Source organism: Mustela lutreola, chromosome 17 (assembly GCF_030435805.1).
Source record: "Mustela lutreola isolate mMusLut2 chromosome 17, mMusLut2.pri, whole genome shotgun sequence".
NCBI classification, from domain to species: Eukaryota; Metazoa; Chordata; class Mammalia; order Carnivora; family Mustelidae; genus Mustela; species Mustela lutreola.
The window spans coordinates 4,944,490-4,968,932 of NC_081306.1; the positions used below are offsets into that span (position 1 = coordinate 4,944,490).

Below are 24,443 nucleotides of genomic sequence, written 5' to 3' on the forward strand. Positions count from 1 at the left end.
TGCCCAGGCCGCTTTAACCTTCTCCCCCCACCCCACCGCACCCCAAACTGTCCTGTGATCAACACCTGAAGAGCCAGAGTCAATGCCAGACCTCCCGGTCGCGGGAGAGAGGAGGTGCTCCCGAAGACTGCGGCACCCAACTTCGACCGCGAGCGGGTTACCGAGAGCTAGAAGCCACCAGGCTGGCCCAGACCACCACCTTCTAGACTTTCTGTAAGTGAACAGAGAATATCCTAGTCAAACTGCTGCTACTTCGGCTTTCTCGGTTACAGACAGCCACGTTTAATCACAATGGTACAAGGGTAAATGCCTGTTAACAGGGAAATGGCTACATCAACCATGATATGTAAACAATATAAATTGTAAACAACTGGACGCCTCATATATTGGATGAACTACTTTGCAGAGGTCGAGGTGAATCTGCAGGCATCACCGGGAGCGACGAAAGCACGGTGCGGAACGGCCTCATCATTCCTGTACTCTCCCCTCCAATCCCTTAATAAACCCGGCCGGGTCTTCCTAGTTTTCTAGACACGAAAGCACAGAAGAAAGACTAAAGATATACTGTGTAAGCTGTGCAATGTTAAGAACTTTTGGGGAGAGAAGAAAAATTGCTGGGGGATGGCCAAAGGGCCCCTTACCTTTGATGCTGGCATTCCTCCTTCATACAAAAGGAATGATTTGGGCACTACCTGTATGGTACAGATTAATTAGGCTTCCCACCTACCCACCAGCTGACCTTCTCAAACGGGTCACTTGCCTGCCGCTCGCTGCCTGCAGGGGCCACATGTGAGAGCTGTCAGAGCTGAAGACGCAGACTTGCAGGGGCGGCCGCTTTGGCACACAGAGATTAGCTCAAGAGCCACCACCCGAGTGCTTCGTGTTGGAGAAGTTCAAGGTTCTTTCAGAAGCCCTCTGTCGCACAGATTGCACTGCTTACAATACCACTGCGTGTAAAAGAATGAAATCAAGGTATTAATCTACAAGGACAAAGGGAGAGGACACAACAGCTCAGGAGAAATTACAGCAAAATACCGGGAGCGGTACCTGGCACCACAGAGCCGAGAAACTTCAACCGAACACTGGAAACAGGAACCGCCGCTGGAGAGGATCGCCAAAAGCTTGGTAGTCGGAGGCATCGGGTGCTGCGGGAAGCAGGGGAGAGGGGCCGGGCTGAGCAGCCGGCCCCCTATCGCCTGCCATGCACACCATTGGGAATGTGTGCTGCCCACTCTGTAGTCGCCTGTTCTGTAGGAAACATGACTCAGATGGGCTCCAGGCACGGAGATCTCACAGTGTGCAGGAAAAGGAGAGGTGTGCTGGTATGAACCAAGGGGAGAAGTTAAAATCACCCTCTTATTCCTGCCAGGGTCTTCTCATTATTTCTCATTTTGGAATGAGGTCAATTCTAAGTTTCCTAGTTGCTTGAGAATAGCGAGGAGGCAGGGGTGTGGGGTGGAGGGGAACAGTCTGGGCAGTTGGCTCTTTCAGTTTGGGCTTACTATCTTCCAGCAGTTCTTACCACGTTGACAATTCTTTGGCCCCTGGGGTGGATCCTCTCTGGATAAGCTGAGAAGCCACAGAGGGCTTTCCACAGAAGGATCCCTCTCGTCGTTGAGAAGATCTTAGGAAGACCGGGTGGGGGCTAGATCTGTCAGTGTCTGGTCAGGGAAAGGGAAACACTCTAGGTATGTCAAACTGAAATGATTTAATACAGGAGATTGGTTCTAAAAGAACTGACAGGGTAGAGGGCACCAAAAGGGAAGGACGGAATTCCTGCGAAATCAGGTCAGGAGCCGCCCCCATGCAGGCTGGGGAAGCAAAAGGGAAATGTTAGCTGAGCCCACGACTGCTACATGGGCTGTGGGTTCTGGAGCATCTGCAACCGTCTGCAGCCCTGGGGACCACAGCCACACCCGCCTAGTGGCAAGCCAGGAGGTTACACTCCCACTATCATAGGATCCTCTAGGCCCCAGAGGTGTCTTAAGAGGTGGAGCGTCTGCTACACCCATGAGTTCTGTGCTGCGGAGGCCACAGGAACGCCCACTTCAGCCTCCAAGCCACTCGAACAAATTCGAAGCCTGCCAGGATATTAGCAGTGGAGGTGGTGAGAGGCGGTCATATTCAGTATATGGTCTTGGGGTGGGTTGTGGACAACAGGATTTGCTCACAATCAGGTGTGGGGTATGACAGAAAGAGAAGTCAAGGTTAACCCTAGATTATTCTTTTAAAAAAATTTTCCTTTTATGTGCAGAGAGTGCACAAGCAGGAGAAACGGGAGAGGGAGAAGCAGGCTCCCTGCTGAGCAGGGAGCCCGATGGGGGGCTTGACCCCGGGACCCTGGGGTTATGACTCGGGCTGAAGGCAGATGCTTAACCAACTGAGCCAACCAGGTTCCCCTAAAGATTTTTATTTATTTATTTGTGTGAGAGCGAGATCACAGCAAGGGGAAGGGGAGAGGGAAAATCAGACTCTGCTGAGCAGGGATCCTGATGTGGGACTCAATTCCAGGACCCTGAGCTGAAGGCGGATGCTTAACTGACTGAGCCATCCAGGCACCCCTAACTCTAGATTATTCTTGGCTTAGGCAAATGTTAGATGAGAATTGCCATTTACTTCGATGACCAAAATTACAGTGACAGCAGGTTTTAGGGAACTAGTGAGAGTTCTGTTTACATGACATGTTTAGGTAGAGATGCTGTTAGCCAGAAGACATTCCAGGGAAAAGAGCTACAAATGTGAGATACAGTAGTACACGATGGATACACACAGGAGACCTCTGGTGTCACTAAGGGAGGGAGTGTTGACAGAAAAGAGATCACGTTCAAGGACCAGTGCCTGGGGTACTCCCAGTGAGAGGTCAGGGAGGTAAAAATAGGCCATCAAAGGGAACAGGAGAAGAAGAAAAGTGGGAAAGAGACCAGAAGGATGTGGCATCTTCCAGTCCTGGTGACCAGAGTTTCAGGAAGGAAAGAGGGTCGTCTGTGCCACGTGCTGTGCCACTAAGATGAAGAGTTGGCTTCGGTTTCATATGGTGGATGTCACTGGTGACTTCCAGAAGAACAGCTTCAGAGGGGAGGTGGGAGCATAAGCCTGACTGGGGTGGGCTCAGGGTGAGGGGATGGGGAGATAGGTGTAGCAGGGGGGAGAGATCACCCTCACGGAGTACAGACAGGGATGAAAAAAATGGCGCTCCAGTTGGAGGGAAAGGGGAGGTCAAGACCGGGTTGCTTGCCTCTCTTCTTTTGAAGATGGAAGAGATATCAATATACTGATAACACTGATAGGAAGGACCCTGTGGAGAGGAGGCACTGATGACGAGGGAGAAAAAGGGAGTGCTGGCTGCAGTCATGTCCTGGAGCAGACAGGAGCAGACTGGATAGGGTGTGCAGATGGAGGGACCACTGAAGTCTGGAGGAAGCAAGGCCACCAGATGATCCGGATGGGCAGGAGCTGTTGAGAGGAGGAGAGAAGGAACCAAACACGTACATAGGAGAACTGAGAATGAGTGGGCCAGGGGGACGTAGCATGATTGCCAGGAAATGTGAAGGGTCCACTTGAGATGAGAAATGATGAATTTTAAGTGGGACTAGTCATCGTGCTTGTGCATTTGCTGTTTTCGGCTGTGTGGGTATAGGTACTGGGCACTGAGTGGGCAGAGTTGATTTTAACCAGAAAATACAGCGCAGTGAGAGTGGGTCAAAGGAGTAGATGGTTTAAGCAAAAAGTAACTACAGAGCATGTTTATCCGTGCAGAAGGGGCATGGGGGGTGATCAATGAATAGAAGATGCAGTCCTTTAAGATAAGTTATCCCATGTCCTCATGCCGAAGTCCTCCAGGTGGAGGGGTCTTTGGGGGTGTTACCTGTTTATCTAACAAGCATTTACGGCACACTTGCCAAAAACTAGGTCCAAATGGATATGTGGTTACTTCCCTAGAAGCATGTGAAGTATCAGGAAGATAAGTTGGATGGATCCAAAGCGGGAGGGATCTTGGGCGATTACTGAGAACACAGGTTGACTTCATTCATTCATTTATTTATTTTATTATTTTTTCAAAAGATTTTATTTGTTTATTTGACAGAGAGAGAGAGAGAGATCACAGGTAGGCAGAGAAGCAGGTAGAGAGAGAGGAGGAAGCAGGCTCCCCGCTGAGCAGAGAGCCCGACGCAGGCCTCGATCTCAGGACCCTGAGATCATGACCTGAGCTGAAGGCAGAGGCTTTAACCCACTGAGCCACCCAGGTGCCCCTGACTTTATTTTATTGTTGATAAAATTTTTAAGTAGGTTGAAAGATGCAGATCTAATTGAAAAGTAAATATCTTTATCAACCAAAATAAGTAAAAAAGAGAATTTATGGATAGATGTAATTGAAAAGTTTGCAGTATAATAATGGCTTATGTTTACCAAGAGCTTACTATTAGCAGGCTCTGTTCTACGTGCATTACATTTATAATCTTGTTTAATCTCACTAGCAGACCCAGGATTTGAACTCAGGCAACCTGTTCCCAGATACTGCACTCTTAGACACTATGCCTTACTGTTTCTTGAAGAGACAGCTTCAGGCAAAGCTGGATCCAAGGAGTCAAACACTATTACCGGGACTCAGTCTTTCCCTTTCCCTCTTCTTACTTACATGTTGAATTAGTTCACAAATGTGTTAAGTTCTCTCCATTCATGGTAGCTGCCAGCTTACCCCATCCTTAGAAAGCAAGCAAGGTATTTTCTCTTTCTGAAAGTATTAGACCTACATGGGTCTGTAGTTAATGATATGAAATAGATTCACAATACTGTCAAGTAAAAAAGCATTTCACAAAACAGCAGACATGGGCTGATCCATAAACTAACAAACACATGTATAATTGGAAGGATATAAAAAACATTAGTAATAGTAATTTCCGAGTATTTTTATATGGGGGACTTTTTTCTTTTTGCTTCTCATTTGTTTCTACATTGAGGATAATATAATCTATAATGATAATGTTGAAGGAAACAGAAAACTCAATACAAGCCAACAAACATATCTCCTCAAGTTGTTCTCTGCACCTAGGTACTCTTCTTATACCACTAAGATCTGCAGTTCAGAAATGGGTAAATTGGGGCGTCACCAATAGTGAGTGATATTCTCATCTGCTTCCATTTGGTTAAAGACAAGAAGATGAGAGGGAGTATCACCAGGTACTCTGGGTCAGCTCTGCTACATTATTGTACAAGGTTAGTATCTTCTCTGACATGATAAATAATCCACTTTGGGTAAATTTTGTAATGAAATATTAGTTCTTTCTTGGAAGTCTACCCCTCACAGGGTAATAGTGGTCCATGGTCCATCGAGGAGAAAGGAGCTCAGGAATCCAGGGGAGTCCCAGCATGAATATGCAGCCTAGATTCCAAGTACTAGGCTGATCGGGAACTAGCTATTTAGTCCCCGGCCCCCAAAGAGTTTACCGTCACATTAAGAACGCAAGATGGTAAGATAAGGTGAGAAGATTGTGTGGGTCTATATAATGCAGGATGGGAGGTGGGGCACGAAGCAGTTCTTACCCAAGGGAAGACTGTTGGTGAAGCTGATCATCAGCCTCCCCATTTGGGCTTTTTTTTTTTTTTTAAAGTTTGATTGATTTTGGGGTGGGGGACGGGAGAGTGTGCGTGCATGGGGAGGGGCTGAGGGAGAGAGGGAATCTCAAGCAGACTCCTTGCTGACCGTGGATCCCGACTCGGGGCTGGATCTCATGACCCTGAGATCATGACCTGAGCCAAAATCAAGAGCGAGACACCTAACTAACTGAGCCACCCAGGTGCCCCATTCATGCTCCCCCCACCCCCACTGGTTGTCGGTTGTCCCCTTCTCCAGCCTACAGCATCTGGAGAACAAGGGAAAAATCAACCTCCTTGAGATGGCTTCCACATTTACGAGATAGGAATACTAATAAGCCCTATCTCATTGGCCTGTTGCGAGGATGAGATGAGGTACTGCATCTGAATGCTGAGCCCGGGGCCTGGTGCTGAATAAATGCTCAGGACTTCGTGTCCATTATGTTGATGATGAATGCTGCGGACGGCACAAGTACACCAACACGGAGATGACAGAAGGTTTGGAACCTTACAAAGTGCTTAGCCATGGTTCCTGGCCTTTCAGATTTGGTTCCCTTCTGTAGGCAGCATCTGGTTCCTTGCATTTTCGCTCTCGGACTTCAGCCAGAGAACGGAGCACGTGGAAAACCTCTCATCCTCACTCCCAGTCTGTTCCTAAAGGTAGAATATTCATGCACACCCTCCAGCTCAGATGTGAACTCTGCACCTCGCACAACCCGCAAGACCGCGGGAGTCCATTTCACCATTCTTCCTCTCTTAGGAACCACCCAGTTTGAAACATTTTCTCACACTTTACAAAACTAGGCTCTGGGGGAACAGAATGGAAACTTACATGGAAATACGGCTGAATAAGGCTTGATTGGGTCCAAAGACTTAGGGGAAAGAAAATCTCCTTGTTTAATAATTTCAAATTCAAGGTCTTAAATGCAGGTTATAAGAGTGGAAGGGAGGATTCAAGAGGATGCTCATGCAAACGAGCAAACCAAGACTCAGAAAGGAAGACAAAAGGAGGAGCTGTGTCCTGTGTCCTGTGGTTGCTATCCTGTGTATGCGCCCTGTTCCCCCACCTTCATTCTGTGAGCGACGGCTAAGTTCTTTTTCTGTGTGAGCTATTCCAAATGCCTCTTTTTGTCTATTAGCCCAAAGTTAGCTTCTGTTGCTCACAACTCAGTAGCCCTTCCTGGTTTATAAATAAATGGGGCAAAAAGGCAGATGAGAATGAGAAGAAAATAAAACAAGGTCCAGAGAGGAATAGAGAAGACCGAGAAAAAGCAGCCAGATCTTAGGACTGTATCTGATTTTTTTAAAAGATTTTATTTATTTGTTTGACAGAGAGAAATCACAAGTAGATGGGGAGGCAGACAGAGAGAGAGAGAGAGAGAATGAGAGAGAGAGAAGCAGGCTCCCTGCTGAGCAGAGAGCCTGATGTGGGACTCGATCCCAGGACCCTGAGATCATGACCTGAGCCGAAGGCAGCGGCTTAACCCACTGAGCCACGCAGGCACCCCTGTATCTGAATTTTGAAGGATTCCAGTCCCAGTTTGTGCATAATCCTCCCCGATGCTCTCAAAGAAGAATGGCGGTACTTCTGGAAAAAAGAGAGGGCTTGGGAGTGAGGAGCAGGCATGACTGCTGTCTCACTCCTGAAAAACTCCACTGAAATCACGGTCATTACTCTGGTTGGAAAACTGAAGAGGCAAGTCTGCCTGGCTCTGATGGGTTGGAATACCCAGGCATTTCACAGATTATGAATTCGAGGATAAAAATAATTTTTAAGTAGAGCCAAGTAGAGAATGATGAGAAAAAACTACACTCATTTTTTTTTTTTTTGCAAGAAAAAGTTCTTGTAAGAGTGAATTAATCCACATTTAACCTTGTAATTCTAACAACGAAGTGCAGAAATAACAGGTTCACAATGTGAAAAACTGTCAAAGGTGTATCTTAGAGCTCCTTCCAGGGTATTTGTTTTGACATTATTATTAAAAATGTGAGTGAAGAATTAATAAAATTGTAATCAAACCCAGAGAGGACATAATGCCAGCAGTGTGGTTCATGCCTTGAATAATGGAACCCCAGGAGGTTTTCGGAGTTAATCCTAACTCCCCATTTTACAGCTCAGCAAACCAAGGCTCAGAAAGGTCAACCCACGTGCCCAAGGTACACCAGGAATCAAGGGCTGGGCTGCCGCAATTCAACCTTTCTACGTTTTCTTTTTGAATAACTGAAAGCTGCATTGCGATTCAGGATTCAAGTAGACATTTGTGAAATACTGGAGCAGAGAGCTGATGAGACAAGATAAAATTTAATCAGGTCAGATACATAAGGATCTACATGTTGGGTCCAAAAAAGCCCACTGTACAAGCACAGTATGGGGTGAGACATGCCTTAATCAGCAGCACTCGTAAGAGACACTTAGAGATGGAACTTGGCTGTGAGTTTGAGATGTCAGCAGTGTGATGTAGCTTCAAGATAAAGATAATGGAGTCGGAGGTGGCATTACTAGAGGCAGAGTTTACCGAAGGAAGGTGAACCTCCTGGTGAACTTTTCACCCTACACCTGGAAGTCCTCATTGGGTCCCAGGTGTCAGGTTTTGGAGGTAATACAGATGTTAGCTTACACCTGAGAGAGCAGCCTGGGATGGAATGCTATTAGGAATGATCAAAGGAAGAGAGGGAACTGTAAAGCACTGTCATTTAAGAGCTTGAATCCCGGAGTCAGGTTAACTCTAGTCCTGTTAACCACTGACTATGTGTTTATTAAGCCTTTATCGCACTGTCTGTAAATTAGGAATTATAAATGAGTACCTATATCCAAAGACTAAGGAGGTAGAGCATGTCAAGTGATATATGCATTACCGGCACCAGACGACCACCCAATAATTGTTAGCTACTAAGAGAATTAAGAAAGGGAGGTGATGTTAGGATAATGGTAACAAGCTCCTAGGCTCCTTTAAGTGAGTTAACCTGGGAAGGCTTGAAACAAAGTTGGCAGTTATGATCTGTAATAGAAGGATTGGCCTAAGGTTTCTAGGGTGGGCCTTGTTTGGGGACAGGATATTTCCTGACTTGGGCTAAGGTCCATAGAGCCTGATCAGGTCATTCCCTGAAGAAGGATGTTTATTAGTTTGTGGGAGGAGAGGGTGCAGGAGACGGTGGTCACTCAGACGTTCTGCGGGGGTAGCACTTAGTGAATGCCTGGGATTTGGCATTGCTGTGGAGTGACAACTACGTTCTTGGGCACGGTCATTTAGGTCTGCTCTGACCCACTAATGTGGCCACTCAGGGCAGCACTGGGTTTGGTCACACATGCCGGTTCTGGGCATGGTCACTGTGGGCCATTTACTTGGGAATCGTTCGAACCCAACAAGGAATTGCTCCTGGATCAGTCCTCCCCTCTGTTTCCTCCCCCTCGTGTCCCTGGGTGAAATCTGCAGCATTCTGGATCTTAGGGACGCTGTGGGACCCCAGAACAGCTCCCCGGGGAGCAGTCCGCCGCTAGGGGGCGGCCGCTAAGAGAGGAACCAGCCCCGCGCGGAGTCCGCTCCTTTGGGGCTCACTCTCCCGACACGTCCCAGGAACGGTGGGGTGACAGTGGGGTGGGGGCGCATTCTTCACGGGTGTGAGACAGAGCGAGCCGCCTGCGTATGAGTCAGCGCGCGCGGGGCTGGGGAGCTCCGTGAATAGTCACGGAATCTCACTCACGCTCGGCTCCTCCACCCATCCCCGTCTAGAGCGTGTGTCCCAGTCCCGCGCGTGTGTGCGCACACGACACGATGTCCGATTCCAGGCTGTGTGTGTGTCTGGTGAGATGGGGATGAGGGGGACCGCGGTGGGTCGCTGTCGTGTTTCCACGCCCCATGTGGGGTGAGGGGGTGTGTCCTGGTCAGGGTACGTGTGTACCTGTAGTGTGTGCGTGCGTGTGTGTCAGTGCGGTGGGACCGTGGATCAGTGTAGAGTGCTTGCGTCTGCGCCCGGGTCTGGATGTTGGCGCGACCTGGACCGGGGTTCCCAGCCTTGGGGGTGGTGGGGGCGTTCAGCCCCCCGGAGGAGTGAATGTCTCGCCAGCCCAAGCCGGCTCAGGGAGCGGCCAGCGCGGGGAGGGCCCGCGGTAGCGCGTCCCTGGGAGGGGCGGGAGACTGGGGGCGCAGGGGGCGGGCCAGGTCCCAGGGCGGGGCGCGGGCTCGGGAGACCCGCGCGGCTGACGTCAGGCGACTCCTTAAATAGAGCCGGCAGCGCGCGCGGCTCGGCATTTCTCGAGGAGCCCGAGCGGGGCCCGCGCCAGCGCCACCGTCCGGTCCGCCCGCCAGCCCGCGCGGCCGCGCCGCCGCGGAGCGTTCGGGGCGCCGCGCTCCAGGGGCCGGGCATGGAGCTTCGGGCGTTGGGCGCACTCCGAAGCCGGCGCACGTGAGACCCAAGGAACGCCGTCCGGAGCCCCGTGGCCCGGGACGCGGAGATGTGGGACGCGCAGCCGCCTGTGCCCCGAGGAGCCGCCGCCCCCGGGATCCCCGGGCATGGTGCGCGCCCCGGCCGGCAGCGCCCGGAGAAGACGGCGCCCCCCACGCCCGACCCGCGGGACCGGGGCAGCGCCGCGCCAGCCCTCTAGGCGGCCGCAGGGCCACAGCAGCTCCGCCGCCGGCGCCCCCCGGAAACCATGACCCCCGGCGCGGGCCCATGGAGCCATGGCCTATAGGGTCCTGGGCCGCGCGGGGCCAGCTCAGCCGCGGAGGGCGCGCAGGCTGCTCTTCGCCTTCACGCTCTCGCTCTCCTGCACTTACCTGTGCTACAGCCTCCTGTGCTGCTGCGACGACCTGGGCCAGAGTCGCCTCCTCGGCGCGCCTCGCTGCCTGCGCGGCCCCGGCGCGGGCGGCCAGAAACTTCTCCCGAAGTCCCGCCCCTGCGATCCCCCGGGGCCCACGCCCAGCGCGCCCGGCGCTCCCAGCGCGCTCGCCGCCGCCGCCGCCGCCGCCGCCGCCGCCGCCGCGTCCGCCCCTCGCCTCCCCGCTGCCAACCACTCGGGCTCAGCCAGGATGGGCACCAAGCGACTGCCCCAAGCGCTCATCGTGGGCGTGAAGAAGGGGGGCACGCGGGCCGTGCTGGAGTTCATCCGCGTGCACCCGGACGTGCGGGCCCTGGGCACGGAGCCACACTTCTTCGACAGGAACTACGGCCGCGGGCTCGACTGGTACAGGTAAGGAGCGGGCGCGTCGGGTGCCCAGTCGGGTTCATCCTTAGGGCCTCCTCCTGCGGCTTCTCTCCCTCTTAATCCGGTTCGTTGTGTGGGTTCAGGCTGACACGTGGGGGGACTCCAGCAGGCTTTACTCAGAACTTCCCAGGGATGGGGTAGACCACGGCGCGTTCTCGAACGGCGAAGGACAGTGGTTTGGGGAGGCGCCGGAAGGGAGGGGGGGGTCTCTAACCAAAACCTCGGGGCGAGCCGGTGGGCTGCCTCCTTGTCCAGCCTCGGGTGGAGCAGGGTGCCCGGGGAAGGGGGCCCTCTCCTGACCTTCGCCGATCTTAAGGGGCATCTGAAGGACCCTGAGCAGGGAAGGTCACAATAGGGCCCCCTTGTGGCAGGGCCCCGCGCTCGGCTGGAGAGGCCCAAGGAGAGGTGTGGGGAGGAGGAAGGTCCCTTCTGGAGGTTCATTCCCAACTCCAGGTGTTCGCTGCTGAGCCTCCGCTGAGAGCGCCCAGTCGCTCTGACCCTGAGTTACTGGTCTTGGGTGGTGGAAGGGAACCTCGGATTTCACTCATGCTCTGTGACTTAGCTTGAGCAAGTATCTGAAACTCTTTGAGCCTCTATTTTCTCCTCCATCGTAATGGGCAGGAAAACTGTCCCAGCCCTTACCTGCTTTCCGAGGGCTTTCTCAAGTGCCCTCAGAGTGTGAAAAAGACACCTGTCCCTGGGTGGTACTTCCAAACCAGCAGCCAGGATGTGGAATTTGGGATCCTGGTGGGCACCTCAGATGAGGGTTGGCTGGATCCTGGGGAGAGCCAGTCAGAGACTGTCCAGTCCTCCGTTGCCCCGCCAGGGATGACGGTCACCAAGGCTAGTGGTGTCTAGGGATCGCCTGAAGCTTCTGGAAGGTGACTGCCTCTCCTGTTCAGTGCCCATCGGCTCCCAATCCCTGCCTGGTGCCCTGGTGTAAGACTGGCCCAAATGTGGGCTGAATCAGGGCATCCCCCAGGGTGGTGTCAGGTAGGGGCTCTGTATACACAGAATACAGAATGGGTATTCCGTAACACATGGGTCACAGAATTCCCATCGTCACCTGACCCCTTGAAGACCATCTGGAAATGTCTGCATAGTCATACAGCTGGGGAGGAATAACATGATAGCTGACACAGGAACTAGAGCTAATTTTTAAAAATGTTTATAAAAATAAGCCCTTTAGGGAGTAGAAGTCATAAGCATATTGGACAAATGAAAACTTCATTAGAAGGGGGACCCCACTGGGCTCCTCTTAGGGGCCCTGGATTTGCAAGGGGGTAGCAGGGCCAATAGGCCTGACTTGTGGTGTTTGTGGTTGTGGGGCCAAGGGATGGGACACTGTCCTCAGGAGGGGGACACACACCGTCTCCCGTGGAGCCCAGCAGGGGATCCCCGGCCTGTTGGTGGTCCCCGACACCGCTATGTTGGCTTTAATGGAACAGAGTGACACAGGTCTGGTGCTTTCCACGCTGTGACCCACAGGCAATCCCACCTGGGTGTACGAGGTGTGCGAGGACGGCTGCAGAGCCAGACCCCAGGGTGAGGGGGGCAAATGCGTGGAGCAGCAGAACCCTGTGTGGGTCAGCGTGGTCACGCTCTAATGCACAGCAGGCTTTCCTCCATGGAAAATCTGAAGATTATTATGAAACCCTTTGCCACTACAAAGTGCCTTTTAAGTGCAAAACAGCAAAATTCTGAGCATCTGGTTTTTAGATAATTGTATCTTCCAATAAACACCGGTACCCCACACCCAGCTTCTGCACTTCCCTCTCCTGGGTTCGCCAGCAAAGAACTTACCCCAGGCTTCCTTCCCGGAGCCCATGTCATTCGGGGATGGCTGCTTTTTATTTTTAACCTTGGCATGTGTGATTCTAAGCCAGCTTAGCTGTGAACCTTAGAGATGGGAGCCGTGCCTTTTTTTTTTTTTTTTTTTATAGCACATTTGGATTCTGCTAAAATTCTCAGCTGAGTCTTGGTAGGTTTTATTTAACATTAAGCACACTGACAGCTCCACTTCTCTCCTCCACCCCACTTCCCAGGGTCTGAGTTACCCGCCCTCTCAGCCTTTGTATTTCTAGAACGATGAGCCCAGAGGTCTGGCGCAGACTGCTCCACCCCGCCACTTCCCCAGGAGAGCCGGGAGTGTACAGCTCAGGAAAGGGCTGTGTGGTTTGCGTTTCTCTCTGTTGCAGACCCACACCCTCAAGAGTCCGGGGGTTTGGTTGTGGATTGCCGTTTCTAGGTAATACTGCCCCATTCGGGTGCTGTTTTCAGACGCCCCAGAACATTTCTCTGTTTGTGTTTTATCCTTTATGACTAGTCAAGAGATACGCATTCATTTGCAGAAGTGACAGGGATTCCTGGGATCCTTGAAAACCCATGTTCTCACGTGAGCCCCAAATTCTGTGAGTTTGGACAGCAGGTGGTAGGATGCTCCTCTTTTCTGCCCACGGCCCTTCATTTCACAGGTGTGAAAACTGCAGCCCCCTAAATGGAGAGCACCTGAAGGGGGTTGCAAAGCAAATTAGTGAGCCAGAAGTCCCTGGCACGCAGTATCCCGCCGAAATCCACATGCTCTCGTGTGTGCGCCCGTGAACGGTTGCTTGGGGTTTCCAGCCAAGAGCTCTGACTCCTGCTCTGTACAGCCGGCCACTGTAGGGCCAGTGCCCACCAGGTAGACATGGCCGAAGAGCCCTGGCAGACTTTTCCAGAGGTGGGCTTCAGCGTGGTACAGTAGTAGGGCATGGATTGCATTATAATCTGCCCACGGCCAAGCCCCCCCGGGGCAACTTCCTGGGTCCTAAGGCCCCACTACAGAGGGACAGTGGGAAAATCCAACTTCAGTCCCAGCCTGAAGGAAAGCCTGCTTTCTGTGGAGCTGAGTCGAGAGGTGACGCCCGGCGCCTGAAGGTGGAGTGATACAGCCAGAGAGACCGGGAGGTAGAATCTCTGCCTGCCTTGTGTGGGCCCCGAGCCCCTCTTGGGAACCAGCCCCGTTGGTGCCACCCTCGGAGAGCCAGCCCTAAGAAACCTTAGAGGTTTCTCTGAGTTTCATCCCCTGCGTGTCTGGCCTGGTTCCCCTCCCAATTTCCTCCCCACGGTGGCAGCCGAGCCTACGGGATGGCGTTGGCTGGAGGCTTGGACAGGTAGGCAAAGCGACAGCAGGCTGACGCGGGAACCGGGGAGGGAAGGCCTCCAGACGCTGTGGGATCGGGCCACCGTGGTACCCCTGCATCTCGGCTCCCTCCTAGAATGGGGCCGGCAGCCACATCGCAGAAGGTGGTTTTGCAGAATGAATGAAACCCCGTGTGGGCAAGTGCCCTGGGAAAGTCCGTGGTGTGTAAAGATCACTATTGCCTGTGGCTACTAGTGCTTCCCTACCGATGCTTCGAGATCGCCCATAGTACTGTTAAAGCTGGGGGTCTCCAGCCCTGCCGCTGTTACAGACGGGGCTGAGGGATTGACAAACTGCTGGGAAAGTGGTTCCGTGATAGACGAGGCAGGGTCCCGAGTCTTAAGTTCCAGTTCCAGCTGTGCTTTCATTTGCTTTTTTTGAAAAATTTTTTGGTCTTCTATCTCTCTCCCCCGCCCCGCCATCCCCATGGCTTCCTCCCGCGTCGATAAAATGTCGCTTCCCATTTCTGGGTGTCCGTTTGCTCACCTTTAAAACGGAACGGACGTCCTACCTGCTTTACTGTCTCAAACTCGAGTGAGACAGAGCATGCGAAGAGGTTGCTCCCCATCTGAGGTCCCATGTGGGACGCCCTCATGCAGCGACGGTTGGGTGTGGGGCAGAATGACTCTCTTTGGTCTGGAGATACACACAGTGCTTTGTCTAGTAGTTTTTCGAGTCTTAGGGGAAGCTGAGTGTCGTCGGAAGTATTCTGGATTTTGCTAGTTTCCCGGGATGGCCAGGGGGTGAGGGCGGGGTGTCAGGAGGAACGGAACCTTCTCTGAAACGCATCAGAACGCCACCACGAGCAAGCTGGGACACCGTCATAGACTCTGGGCCTGGTGACAGCATTTTGATAGATGAGCCTGTGTAAGCCTTAGACGTCACATCTCAGGCTATTTGTTCAGCGTCGGTGGTGCTGGGGAGGGTATAAGGCAGAGACGACACAATGCGCCCCCCCCCCCCCAGACGCAACCTCTAAGTAGGACACGGAATCCAAAGCTGAGAACATGGTCTGTCACTGCTTCCGGCTCCTCTCAATCAAGAGCTGAGATTCTTTTTTTTTTTTTTTTTTAAAGATTTTATTTATCTATTTGACAGAGATCACAAGTAGGCAGAAAGGCAGACAGAGAGAGAGAGAGGAGGAAGCAGGCTCCCCACCGAGCAGAGAGCCCGATGCAGGACTCGATCCCAGGACCCTGAGATCATGACCTGAGCCGAAGGCAGCGGCTTAACCCACTGAGCCACCCAGGTGCCCAAGAGCTGAGATTCTAATAGCAAAGCCAAACTTTAGGAAGAAATAAGACCAAAGGCAGAAGGCTCCACCGTCTTTTTTTTTTTTTTTAATTTCACAGACAGAGATCACAAGCAGGCAGAGAGGCAGGAAGAGAGAGGAGGAAGCAGGTTCTGCCGAGCAGAGAGCCCGGTGCGGGGCGTGATCCCAGGACCCCGGGATCATGACCTGAGCTGAAGGCAGAGGTTTTAACCCACTGAGCCACCCAGGCGCCCCGGCTCCACCATCTTTAACCAGCTGAGCAACACAAGACAAAGGGCTGCTCGGTGCCCGTCAGGTGTGCGCCCACCCCACATGTGTACCCTCGCACGCACGATTACAACGTCCGTGCAGACACAGGAGTTTGGAGTTTTCCTGCCTTGGTCCAGGAGGATGTCCGCCACGCGGAGGCGAGGGATCCTCAAGTCCATAAGTCCCCCGTCCTCGCCTGTCGCGGTCAGCTGGCGGCGGGCCGGAGAGGGCACAGTTCACTCTAGCACGGGTCTGCTTGTCAGGCACCGAGGAACATTCATCGGGGGCAAGCACGAGGGTCACGGCTCAGAGACGTGTTTGGAAGCGCTAGCTTCCCGCCCCGCTGGAGTTCCCAGGGACGGTGGGGGGCGCGCCCTGGGACAGCCTGTCCGCACAGCCTCTGCTGTGTGCTTGTTCCAGACAGGGAGACCCTGAAAAGCCTCCGTGCTTTTCAGTGCCACACTGTTAAGGCTGTTCTGGATGTGAAAAAACCACTTATTAAAGATTTTAAGAGCACAACCCCCCCCCCCCCATTTTAACATCACTGAAATGAGGGTGTCTGACAGTTGATGGGGTCTTAGACACGGTGAGGTGATGCTTCCGGGTTGGGTGGAAACTGTCTGCCGTGGGGGCCCACTGGACACCCCCCCCGCCCCCCGGCCAAGAGCCTGACGCTAGGTGGCAAATACCCGGCCCGGGAGGGAGCCCCCAGCTTGCTGTCTGTGCGGCCGGCAGGGGCCTCTTCGGAGGGTCAGGGAGCTGTGCCCATTTTCGATCTGTGTCACCCATGCCATCCCCCGGACACGCCCCTCCTGCCATGCAAGAACGTGCAGCCCGATTCCCACCAGAGGCTGTGGTGAGCACCCAGATATGCAGAGGCGCATCCTGAGAGTCCCTGACGGTCGGTGCCCAACAGGTGCTGCTGCCCGCACGCTTGCTAATGAGCCCGTGCGTCTGCCGCGTGGGCCTGGAGAGCCGCGTTCTTGCCTTTGGTTAGACCTCCGTGAGTCAGCCCTGGATGCCTGCGCGCCCAGTGGGTGGGAGGGGGCGGAAGCACCCGGCTCTCTGTTCATCGGGGTCCCCGGGAGGACTCGGAGGGGAGGCCGTCTGCGCACGGAGGGCCCGGCAGCCAGGGTGTGGGGGGGGTGGCGGTGGGGAGACGGGCACGGGCCGGTGAGTCAGGCTGCAGGGGTCGGAGAGGTCACGGCCGATCCGACTCCGCAGGGCTGCCTCTCTCCTCTGGAGCTGACCCTGGGGCAGGCGAAGCCGTGTATTTGTCAGACGCCTACCGTGCGCCAGGCTCCGTGCCAGGCTGCCGGGGGCCAGCCCTCGCTGCCACTTTGTTCTCCTCGTGGGCTGCGGTGTTCGTAGTCCACGGGCGGCTTGACGAGGTGGTAAAAGCCACTAGTGAGTGGAAGTAACTTAGCATTTCAGACGTAATTGCTGCCTGTCAAGCCGCACAGCGGGGCTGTGGGCCCCGTGCCGCGCTCATGGCGGGGCCTTCTCCACAAGATGATGGCAGAGGGAGAGGGGCAAGGGGGTGTTAACTGGCACGTTCTTCCCAGGGACCCAGGCCAGGGGTGCTGACGGGGTTATCTGGGGCTCAGGTGACATGTGGTTTCCCAGGTGCAAGCCCACTGGGAGCATCTTCCCAAACTTTTTGGAGTCAGAGGCTCCATGCCCACAGCCCTCAGCTCCCACGAGAAACCTGGGGTGTCTGCTCGGGGTGGAGGCTGGGGACCTCTCCCTGCCGTCTTCCGAGGGGGCAGCGTCTCTCCCCCGTTCTCAGAGGGCTGCGTTTTCCGAGCTTCAGAATTCCTGTACCACCTCCACAGTATTTGCCCAACACTGGCATGGCCTCTCTCCTATTTATATCCTTAATATTTTTATTTAAGTTAGCACATTTACAGGCTGTAATTTTTTTCATAAAGATTTGGGCTCCCCCCCCCCCCCCCCCCCGCTCAGTGCAAATATTTTGGAAACATAATGCAAACTCCCAAGGGATGTCCCGTGAAAATTACTCCCCTGTGCCCCACCCCCGTTGCTGGGCGCGTGCGTGGTTCCTCCTCCCCGAGCCATCACAGGCGCCCACTTCGGCGTGTCCTTCTAGAGACGTGCGTGTGTAAACCCAACACGGGATCGGCAGATAGAGTGAAAATACATGTTTTTAAAAAAACAACTTGATCAAAAACTACCCGACGTGGAGAACTGGCCTCACATGCCATCATTAGGAGGGAACCATCGGAATAGTTTGAAAATAAAACAGTTGTGATCAAAGTCCGGTTTCTCAGGTGGATGGAATGTTCCAAGCCTGGGACCTGCTTCCTGCGGTGGTGGGTAGAACGTTCCAAGTCTGTGGCCTGCCCTGTCTTTGTCTGAAGGTACTAGAGGATCCTAGGAGGAGCTCGTTCAAGAAATCTCAGTTTCTGCCTGAGCCCTTCCTTTCTCCTTCATGTGGGGGAATGGAAGGAGTAGAATCAAAATGTAAAAAATAACAAGTTTTCGCTCTGTGAGAAATAGTCCGTGGTACTTCATAAATAATTCATAACTACCCGGTGATGTTTAGTAGGTCTGTGGAGTACTCCGGATTCTGGAGATGGTCCTCCGGCCGACGTCCCATGCGCTGCTAGAATTTGCAGGAAATCCACCCTAAGTAAATCGTGCCAGGTCTCCAGCTTTCAGATTCCTTTGATGTGTTAATGATTGGAAGAGACAAGCCAAAGGAAATCTCAGAACAGATAAGAGCATTCAAGAAGTATTTTGACTTGCAATATTTACAAGGGAGTCTAGCCTTCAGAAGAACGGGGTTCCCAGAATAAAGGGTATAGCAGATATTAGAATGGGGGGAGGGGGGATCCCAAACCCTCTCAAGGTTGCATTGGTTTCTTCCCTGTTCCCGAGGGTGTAATAACCGGATTCTTCCCCCCCCCCCCCCCCCGATTATCAGATCGACGCAGGCCGTTACATACACACCTACAGGCTTCGGTGTTGCAAAAGTCACACATAAAGTTGTTTCCACCAGGGACTGGGCAGTTCATGGTAATTTATGGGAATGGAGCTTAAGCCTTTCCTTCTTTTTTTTTTTTTTTTGAGGCTCATGAGAGACAGGGTGTCTTTTTAAATTCTCAGGATGCAAAGTCCCTTTCACTCAGGGATGCATGATGTGAGACTTCAGCCTAGTGACAGGACAGGATAAGGTGACACTTGGGCCTTCTCAGCTCTGTAGTGGGAGCTCTACCGGGGAAAATTGTCCCTGGGACTTCCTGTCCCTGGATAGAACCATATCCAGCAGCGGTGATGGTAGGGGTGGCTATGACAGCAGGGCTCCCGAGCTTGACTTTAGTGGGGCCAGTTGCCGTCAGCACTGATGAAAGGGTGGCTTCCTGCAGACTCAGCCTCCCCCCCACACACACCCCCTACCCCCCACTGGTCTGGGTGCTCACAGCTGGGTGAGGGAGTCCCGCATCCTCCTGGGGGCTGGCAGAGAGATGCAGCAGGCCGTGCAGCTGTGGCTCTTGGGGGAGTGGTGCTCCTCTGGGGGGATGAGAGGAAGCATCTCATTGGAAGGAGGGAGAAGAGCCAGGATTCAAAGGGCGTGGGCAAGATGACCTCAGAAGGGGGGTAAGGAGGCAGAGAGCCCCTGAGCGGGCAGTTCCGGCCACGATTAAAAACTCAGCTCTGGAACCAGAATGAACGGGTTGGGCTCTCACTTCTGCCACCTGCCAGGTGTGCCCCCACCGACCAGCTTCTCTGTGCCTCCGTTCTGTCTGCACATTAGGACGAGTCACGTGGCCGCACCTCGTTCAGCTTGCCGTGAGGATTGTGCACGAGTGCTCAGATTTCTGGCATGTGCAAGGTGTCCAACAAGGGCTACCTGTCATAATTAGTCATTGATTTTTTTTTTCATCCAATCTGTACTGAGCTAGGTGCCGAGGTCCTAGAGAAATATTGGGCATGGGTCCCGCCGCTGGGCTCTTTGCGGTTTGATGTGGTTACGAGATGCTCATGGAAAATCAGATGGTGAGAGATACCATGTGGAGACCCAAGCAGAGGTGTAGCAGCACAGAAAGGAGATGAAATCCAACTGGGAGAATTTTGGAAGGCTTCCCGGAGGAGGCAGTATGTTACTTGGGTCTCAGGGGGCAGAGGGGATTTTTCAAAGGGAGTGGCTGAAGTTGGGGGCGGGGCGGTCAGGGGTGTCCCTAAACACACTCATGCCGTGATTTCAGTCCTGCACACATTTGTTGACCACCGACTTTGTATCAGGCGCCGCGCCAAGCCCTGAAAAAGCGAAGATGGGATCTCGATCTCTCCTTGAAAGAGCTGAAGGGCACACAAGTCTAGGAGCGAGACTAGCAGAGGGACTGGGCGATCACTGTAGGATCACACAGGAGGGCTTGCCACCCAGCCGTGGGTTAGAGAGGCCCAAGGGGGAGCTGATGCCTCAGCTGTAGGGGCTTGGCCTGTGCCGTACCCTAGATCTGGCTGCTTCTCATCGTGTGGGTTTCAGCTCAGATGTCGCCTACTCAGAGACATCTGTGTCGGATGCTGGGTGCGGCGTGAACACACACAGGCCGGACATGCCGAGGGGTTTTGCTGTGGCAAGGCATGAGGTCGGCATCAGTGGAGCCGCCACGGAATGAGGACAGTGGCCGTGCTGCTTGCTGCCGACAGCCTCCAGGAAGCGCTTGCTGTCCTGTGACCAGTGACAGCCCGTGGCTTGACTGGCCAAGGGTCTATCTGTAGGTGTCCTTGATCTAACCAAAGACAGGAAAGCCATGTTCTCCTGTGACTGGGGGGCTGCAGAGTCACGCCCAGATAGGTGGGACATGGCACAGTCCCTCTTTCTAGAGGCCTTTTTGCCAATGCAGCATTCTTAAGTAACCTCTTGAGAGCCTTTGAAGGTTGAATTACCCCAGAAGAGGTCCTTGCCACTCGGGGTGTGTGTGTGTGTGTGTGTGTCCATCCCAGTTTCTCATTCCAGCCTCATCAGCATGCGTGGCAAGGTAGTGGCCTGGCTGGCATCGCTAGGTTTAGGGGGCTTGCGTGTGTGGGTCCCTTCAAACAGAACTGAATACCATAGAGCCTTCCTGCACGGTAATCGGGATCTGAATCTCCCCAACTTCCGCAGAACCGCCGGAGCTTAGGGGAATGTTCTCTGCCTTGGCAGGCTCTTCGCAGTGTTTCTGCTTTGATGGTTTTAATGAAGATATGAAATCACCTAACAGCTTTCATTTTGCTCAGGCGAGAGGGCTGAAAGTGGAGGTAGCATTTCCCAGGATCAATCCCCATTTTCAGAAGTGGTTGGTTAAACTCTCTGCAGTTTATGGCCACTTCTGGCCGAAACCGTGGGGGATCTGAATTATTAATTCTGTGAAAAATGAGTTAAGTCATTGCATAGCTCTGTGGTGGCAAAGTCCCTACCAGAAGTCGCCCGCACCCCCACGCCCCGGTATTTTCTCTAGCACAGACCTCGCCCGTAGCCAGAAATCCTGGAGCACCTTGCTCGGATCGCCGTGTGTCCATCATTTCTCTGGGAGAGAAAAAAGTTGACTTAATTCAATTATTCTGTCTTGCAAAGGAGACAGAGGGGGATACGGGCAGAAATGACTCTGGGAGGTTCTTATGTCAAAGCTGTTTTTACAGGCAGTCAAATTTGGACATCATTCAAATGACAAGTGTGCCAGCAAGGTCATCTCTCGAACATGAACCCCTGAGCACCTCTACCCTATCTGGGTGGCTGACGCCCAGGGAGATGTGAAAAGCATGGAGAGCTTCGAGCGGTGACAGGGGCAGTGACCGAGCTGCCCAGACCTTGCATCTCGCGGAGGAGCAGTTTGGAACAATGATGCCGTCACAGACCAGCACCCTGCAGGGTCTCTGTAGACACGGCTGTGAACGAATGAAGTTGGCTGTGGGACAGTGACGCGAAGGGACAGTCAGGACAAGGCCCCGGTAGAGAGGGCGCTTGTCCCATTTAGGGGGGACAACTACCAGTTAATCTCAACAGATTTATTGCCAAATCTTCTAGGTTTTTTCCTTTTTTTTTTTTTTTTTTTTTAGAACAAAGCTTGAAATATGGCATCTTTTTAAAAAAGCGAATCTCAGTTTATGATTGTCTTACTGATTGGCAATTTCTGTAGAGCACGTTGGAGAGCAGAATGTTACCTGTAAGTGTCCTTTCATGACGTCGACGGGCTGGGTCATCGGAACAGACCCTGCTCTTTGCCAGTCCCGCCTTCAGTCTGTGTTCGCCGAGGGTAAGTCACAGCTGTCCTAAGCCTTGCTTTCTCCTGTGCGCGATGGGGATGGCAGGCGCTCCTACCTTACCAGGCTGTGCTAGTGACTCAGTGTCTTAAGTACGAGTTAGATTTTATCCCTGTTGCGATTCCCCCTTCCTGGATCGTGCTTGGAGGACGTATGACCATCACTAAGCTGATGGGCCTGCCTGGAAGGCAAGAGACACGACGTGGACTTTTGTCAGGGTGAGGAAAGCTGGAGTCTTCTCGGTTGGGCCCACAGGGAGGAGAAGACTCCAGAACCAGGATGACCTACGGTTGGAGGAACCTGTGTGGTTCTGGAGCTGGCCCCCAGGGTGGGAGCCCTAATCCCCAGCGCTCCCTGTCGTCATTCCCACGGGTGCCCTTGGGGTCCCTGGAGGATGTGGAGCTGGTGACGCCATCCCCGCCCCCCAAGCCTGCTTGGCCACTGCCCCCAGCGTGCGCGCCATTCCAAACCGCTCCGGGCTCTCCATCCTTCTGCTTCCTTCTTTTGGCCTCTATAGCTGGATAGGACAGAGCAGCTCAGCAGTCCATGCTTTAGAGATGACCTTGCTTGCACAGAAGGTGACTGCCTCTCTGACTCGGTAGTCTGGTGCAGACCGAAGTCCACCCTGGAGAGTGGGTCTTGCTAACAAGGAGAGGCTGAGGGATGGGCAGGGAGTAGACATAAAGGTCCATCTAGAAGAATTGTTTTTCAGCCTTGGTCAGGAGTTGGTCAGAATGACAGGGCAACACTGGGATGAGGGCTGCAGAGGAGGAGGCTGAGGGGAGAGATCAGGATGGAGCCGAGAAGGCAGCTGCCTGTGAGGGGGACCAGCTGTGTCAGAGGTGACGCAGTTCCTTTCAAGCTGCTCGAAGCTTTGATGGGAAGTGAGGTCCGTTGGGATTGGTGGTATGATCAGTACGGAGAGCCTGGATGCTTGAACCATTGGTGGAAGGGCTGGCTTTGTGGTGCCTGGGGGCTAATCTTGGCTGCAAGCCTCCTCAGGCATTGGGTGCTCACGGTTCTGTCTGAAATCTGATGTCACATTGGGACCTTCAGTCACTCGGGGGCCATCTTCATGATTGACCCTTGGATGTGTCTGCAGATATTTCATGGACTTCGCATGACCTCAAAGTCCACTCCTAACTTTTGCTTTAACACATTCACTTAAACATGAAACTTCACGTCACCATCCTATTGCGAATCCCCACTAATCCAGAGTAGAAAATTGTCATAAATGCAGTCCATAGTCCCCAAACAGTGTGGGGCAGTTGCAGCCCATACTCCGCATGACGCAGTTTCGTTCTTTCTAATGAGGGGAGAGAGGGAAAGAAACCCATTAGAGAGGCATTAGCAACGTTTTAGCACCTAAGACTCTCTCCATCGTGCAATCGCAAGATTGGAACCGAAAGAAAAAGCAAAGGTCATTATTTTCGAGGGATGTGATTCGGTTGCATTTCAAGTTGTGTCCAGGGGCCACCTCCATTTTTCTTTCTCAGCCGGTGGTACACATCACCACAGTGTGTGTACACTCGGGGACACGCCGGCCAACCCACTTAGAGGCATCTTGCTTTGATGTCGCTGTCTTATTTTATACTTGCTTGTCATGGTCCATCAACAGCTTGGGAGGGACTGGCTGACATTACAAAGTCTGGGTGGTTTCAAAAACTGTGATTCCAATTTTAATTGCAAATCGATGGGGCATCATGGGAAAAGCAAATGGAGATGCAAGGAACTGGAGGAAAAGATCCAGCTCGGCTGTATTTTTAGATTTTTCTTTTCCCCCCTGGATCGGGTTCGTATAATTTTCTCCGGACTCCGGGTTTGGTAAGCTCCAGTGCCATCATTGTACTCTATTACCTGAGGGCTAACCCAAAGTTGCTTTCCAATTCCAATTGCAACGACCTACGTAAAACCTTTATCTGTTGCTCCTTAAAAAAAAACAAAAAACTGTGACTTGGATGAATGTCAAAGGCATTATGCCGAGTGAAAGAAAGGTTATGTACTGTATGATTCCATTTATATGATACTCTCAAACAGACAAAACTACAGTGATAGAGAACAAATCAGTGGTTGCCAGGGTTTAGGGCAGGGGGAGGGTATTATTATAAAGAAGCAGATAAGGGGATTTATTTTGGGGGGTCTTGGGGCCGTTCTGTATCCTGATTGTGGTGGCAGTCACATGAATCTATCAGGTGTTAAGTTCGCAGAGCTGAGCACCAGTCAAAAGTCTATTTCACTGCGTAATACTTTCCAAGATTAAAGCACTGATGGGCAGGGAGCATGTTTTAAAGTTTGGGACTCTCTTTTACTAAAACCATTCAGTTATCCATTTCTTTTCTTTCTTTCTTTTTTTCTTTTTTTTGCCACATTAAAAAAATATTTTTGATTAAAAAAAATCCAGGATTGCAGAACTCTGCCGCTGATGGGCATCCTATGCCCCAAATCCTAATAACCAGAGAGCAGCCTGGCTCCTGTATATCCGGAGTTCACCAGCCTTCCTCACTTCTATCCTGATCACAAATTAGAATCTGTCCTCCCCCATCCCAGGCTCCAGTCCTGAATGATGCTAGGATCTGATGGAAAGGTTGGGAAGTTTCCACTGAGGTCTTGGGGCCACCGTGGCCAGCACAGATGTCTAGCCTGGCTTCCCCCCGAGGCGCTGATGTCAGGACTGTGGG

At 52.8% G+C, this 24,443-nt stretch overlaps 1 protein-coding gene and 1 long non-coding RNA gene across 2 annotated transcripts in view; one reads left to right on the top strand and one right to left on the bottom strand.

Annotated features, from left to right (window-relative positions):
- Nucleotides 1–766: 766 nt before the first annotated feature.
- On the bottom strand, nucleotides 767–10,458 carry LOC131819608 (uncharacterized). The gene is made up of 4 exons (XR_009349258.1): nucleotides 10,368–10,458; nucleotides 1,523–1,661; nucleotides 1,048–1,145; nucleotides 767–947 (listed from the first exon to the last, which is right to left on the bottom strand). It is a non-coding gene; the product is annotated as an uncharacterized LOC131819608 (long non-coding RNA).
- HS3ST2 (heparan sulfate-glucosamine 3-sulfotransferase 2) overlaps nucleotides 9,901–24,443 on the top strand; it is an 86,790-nt gene continuing 72,247 nt past the window's right edge. Inside the window, exon 1 of the mRNA XM_059154834.1 lies at nucleotides 9,901–10,780. Within this exon, the coding sequence (XP_059010817.1) occupies nucleotides 10,272–10,780 (509 nt within the window). The 5' untranslated portion in view covers nucleotides 9,901–10,271. The remainder of the gene's footprint in view (nucleotides 10,781–24,443) is intronic.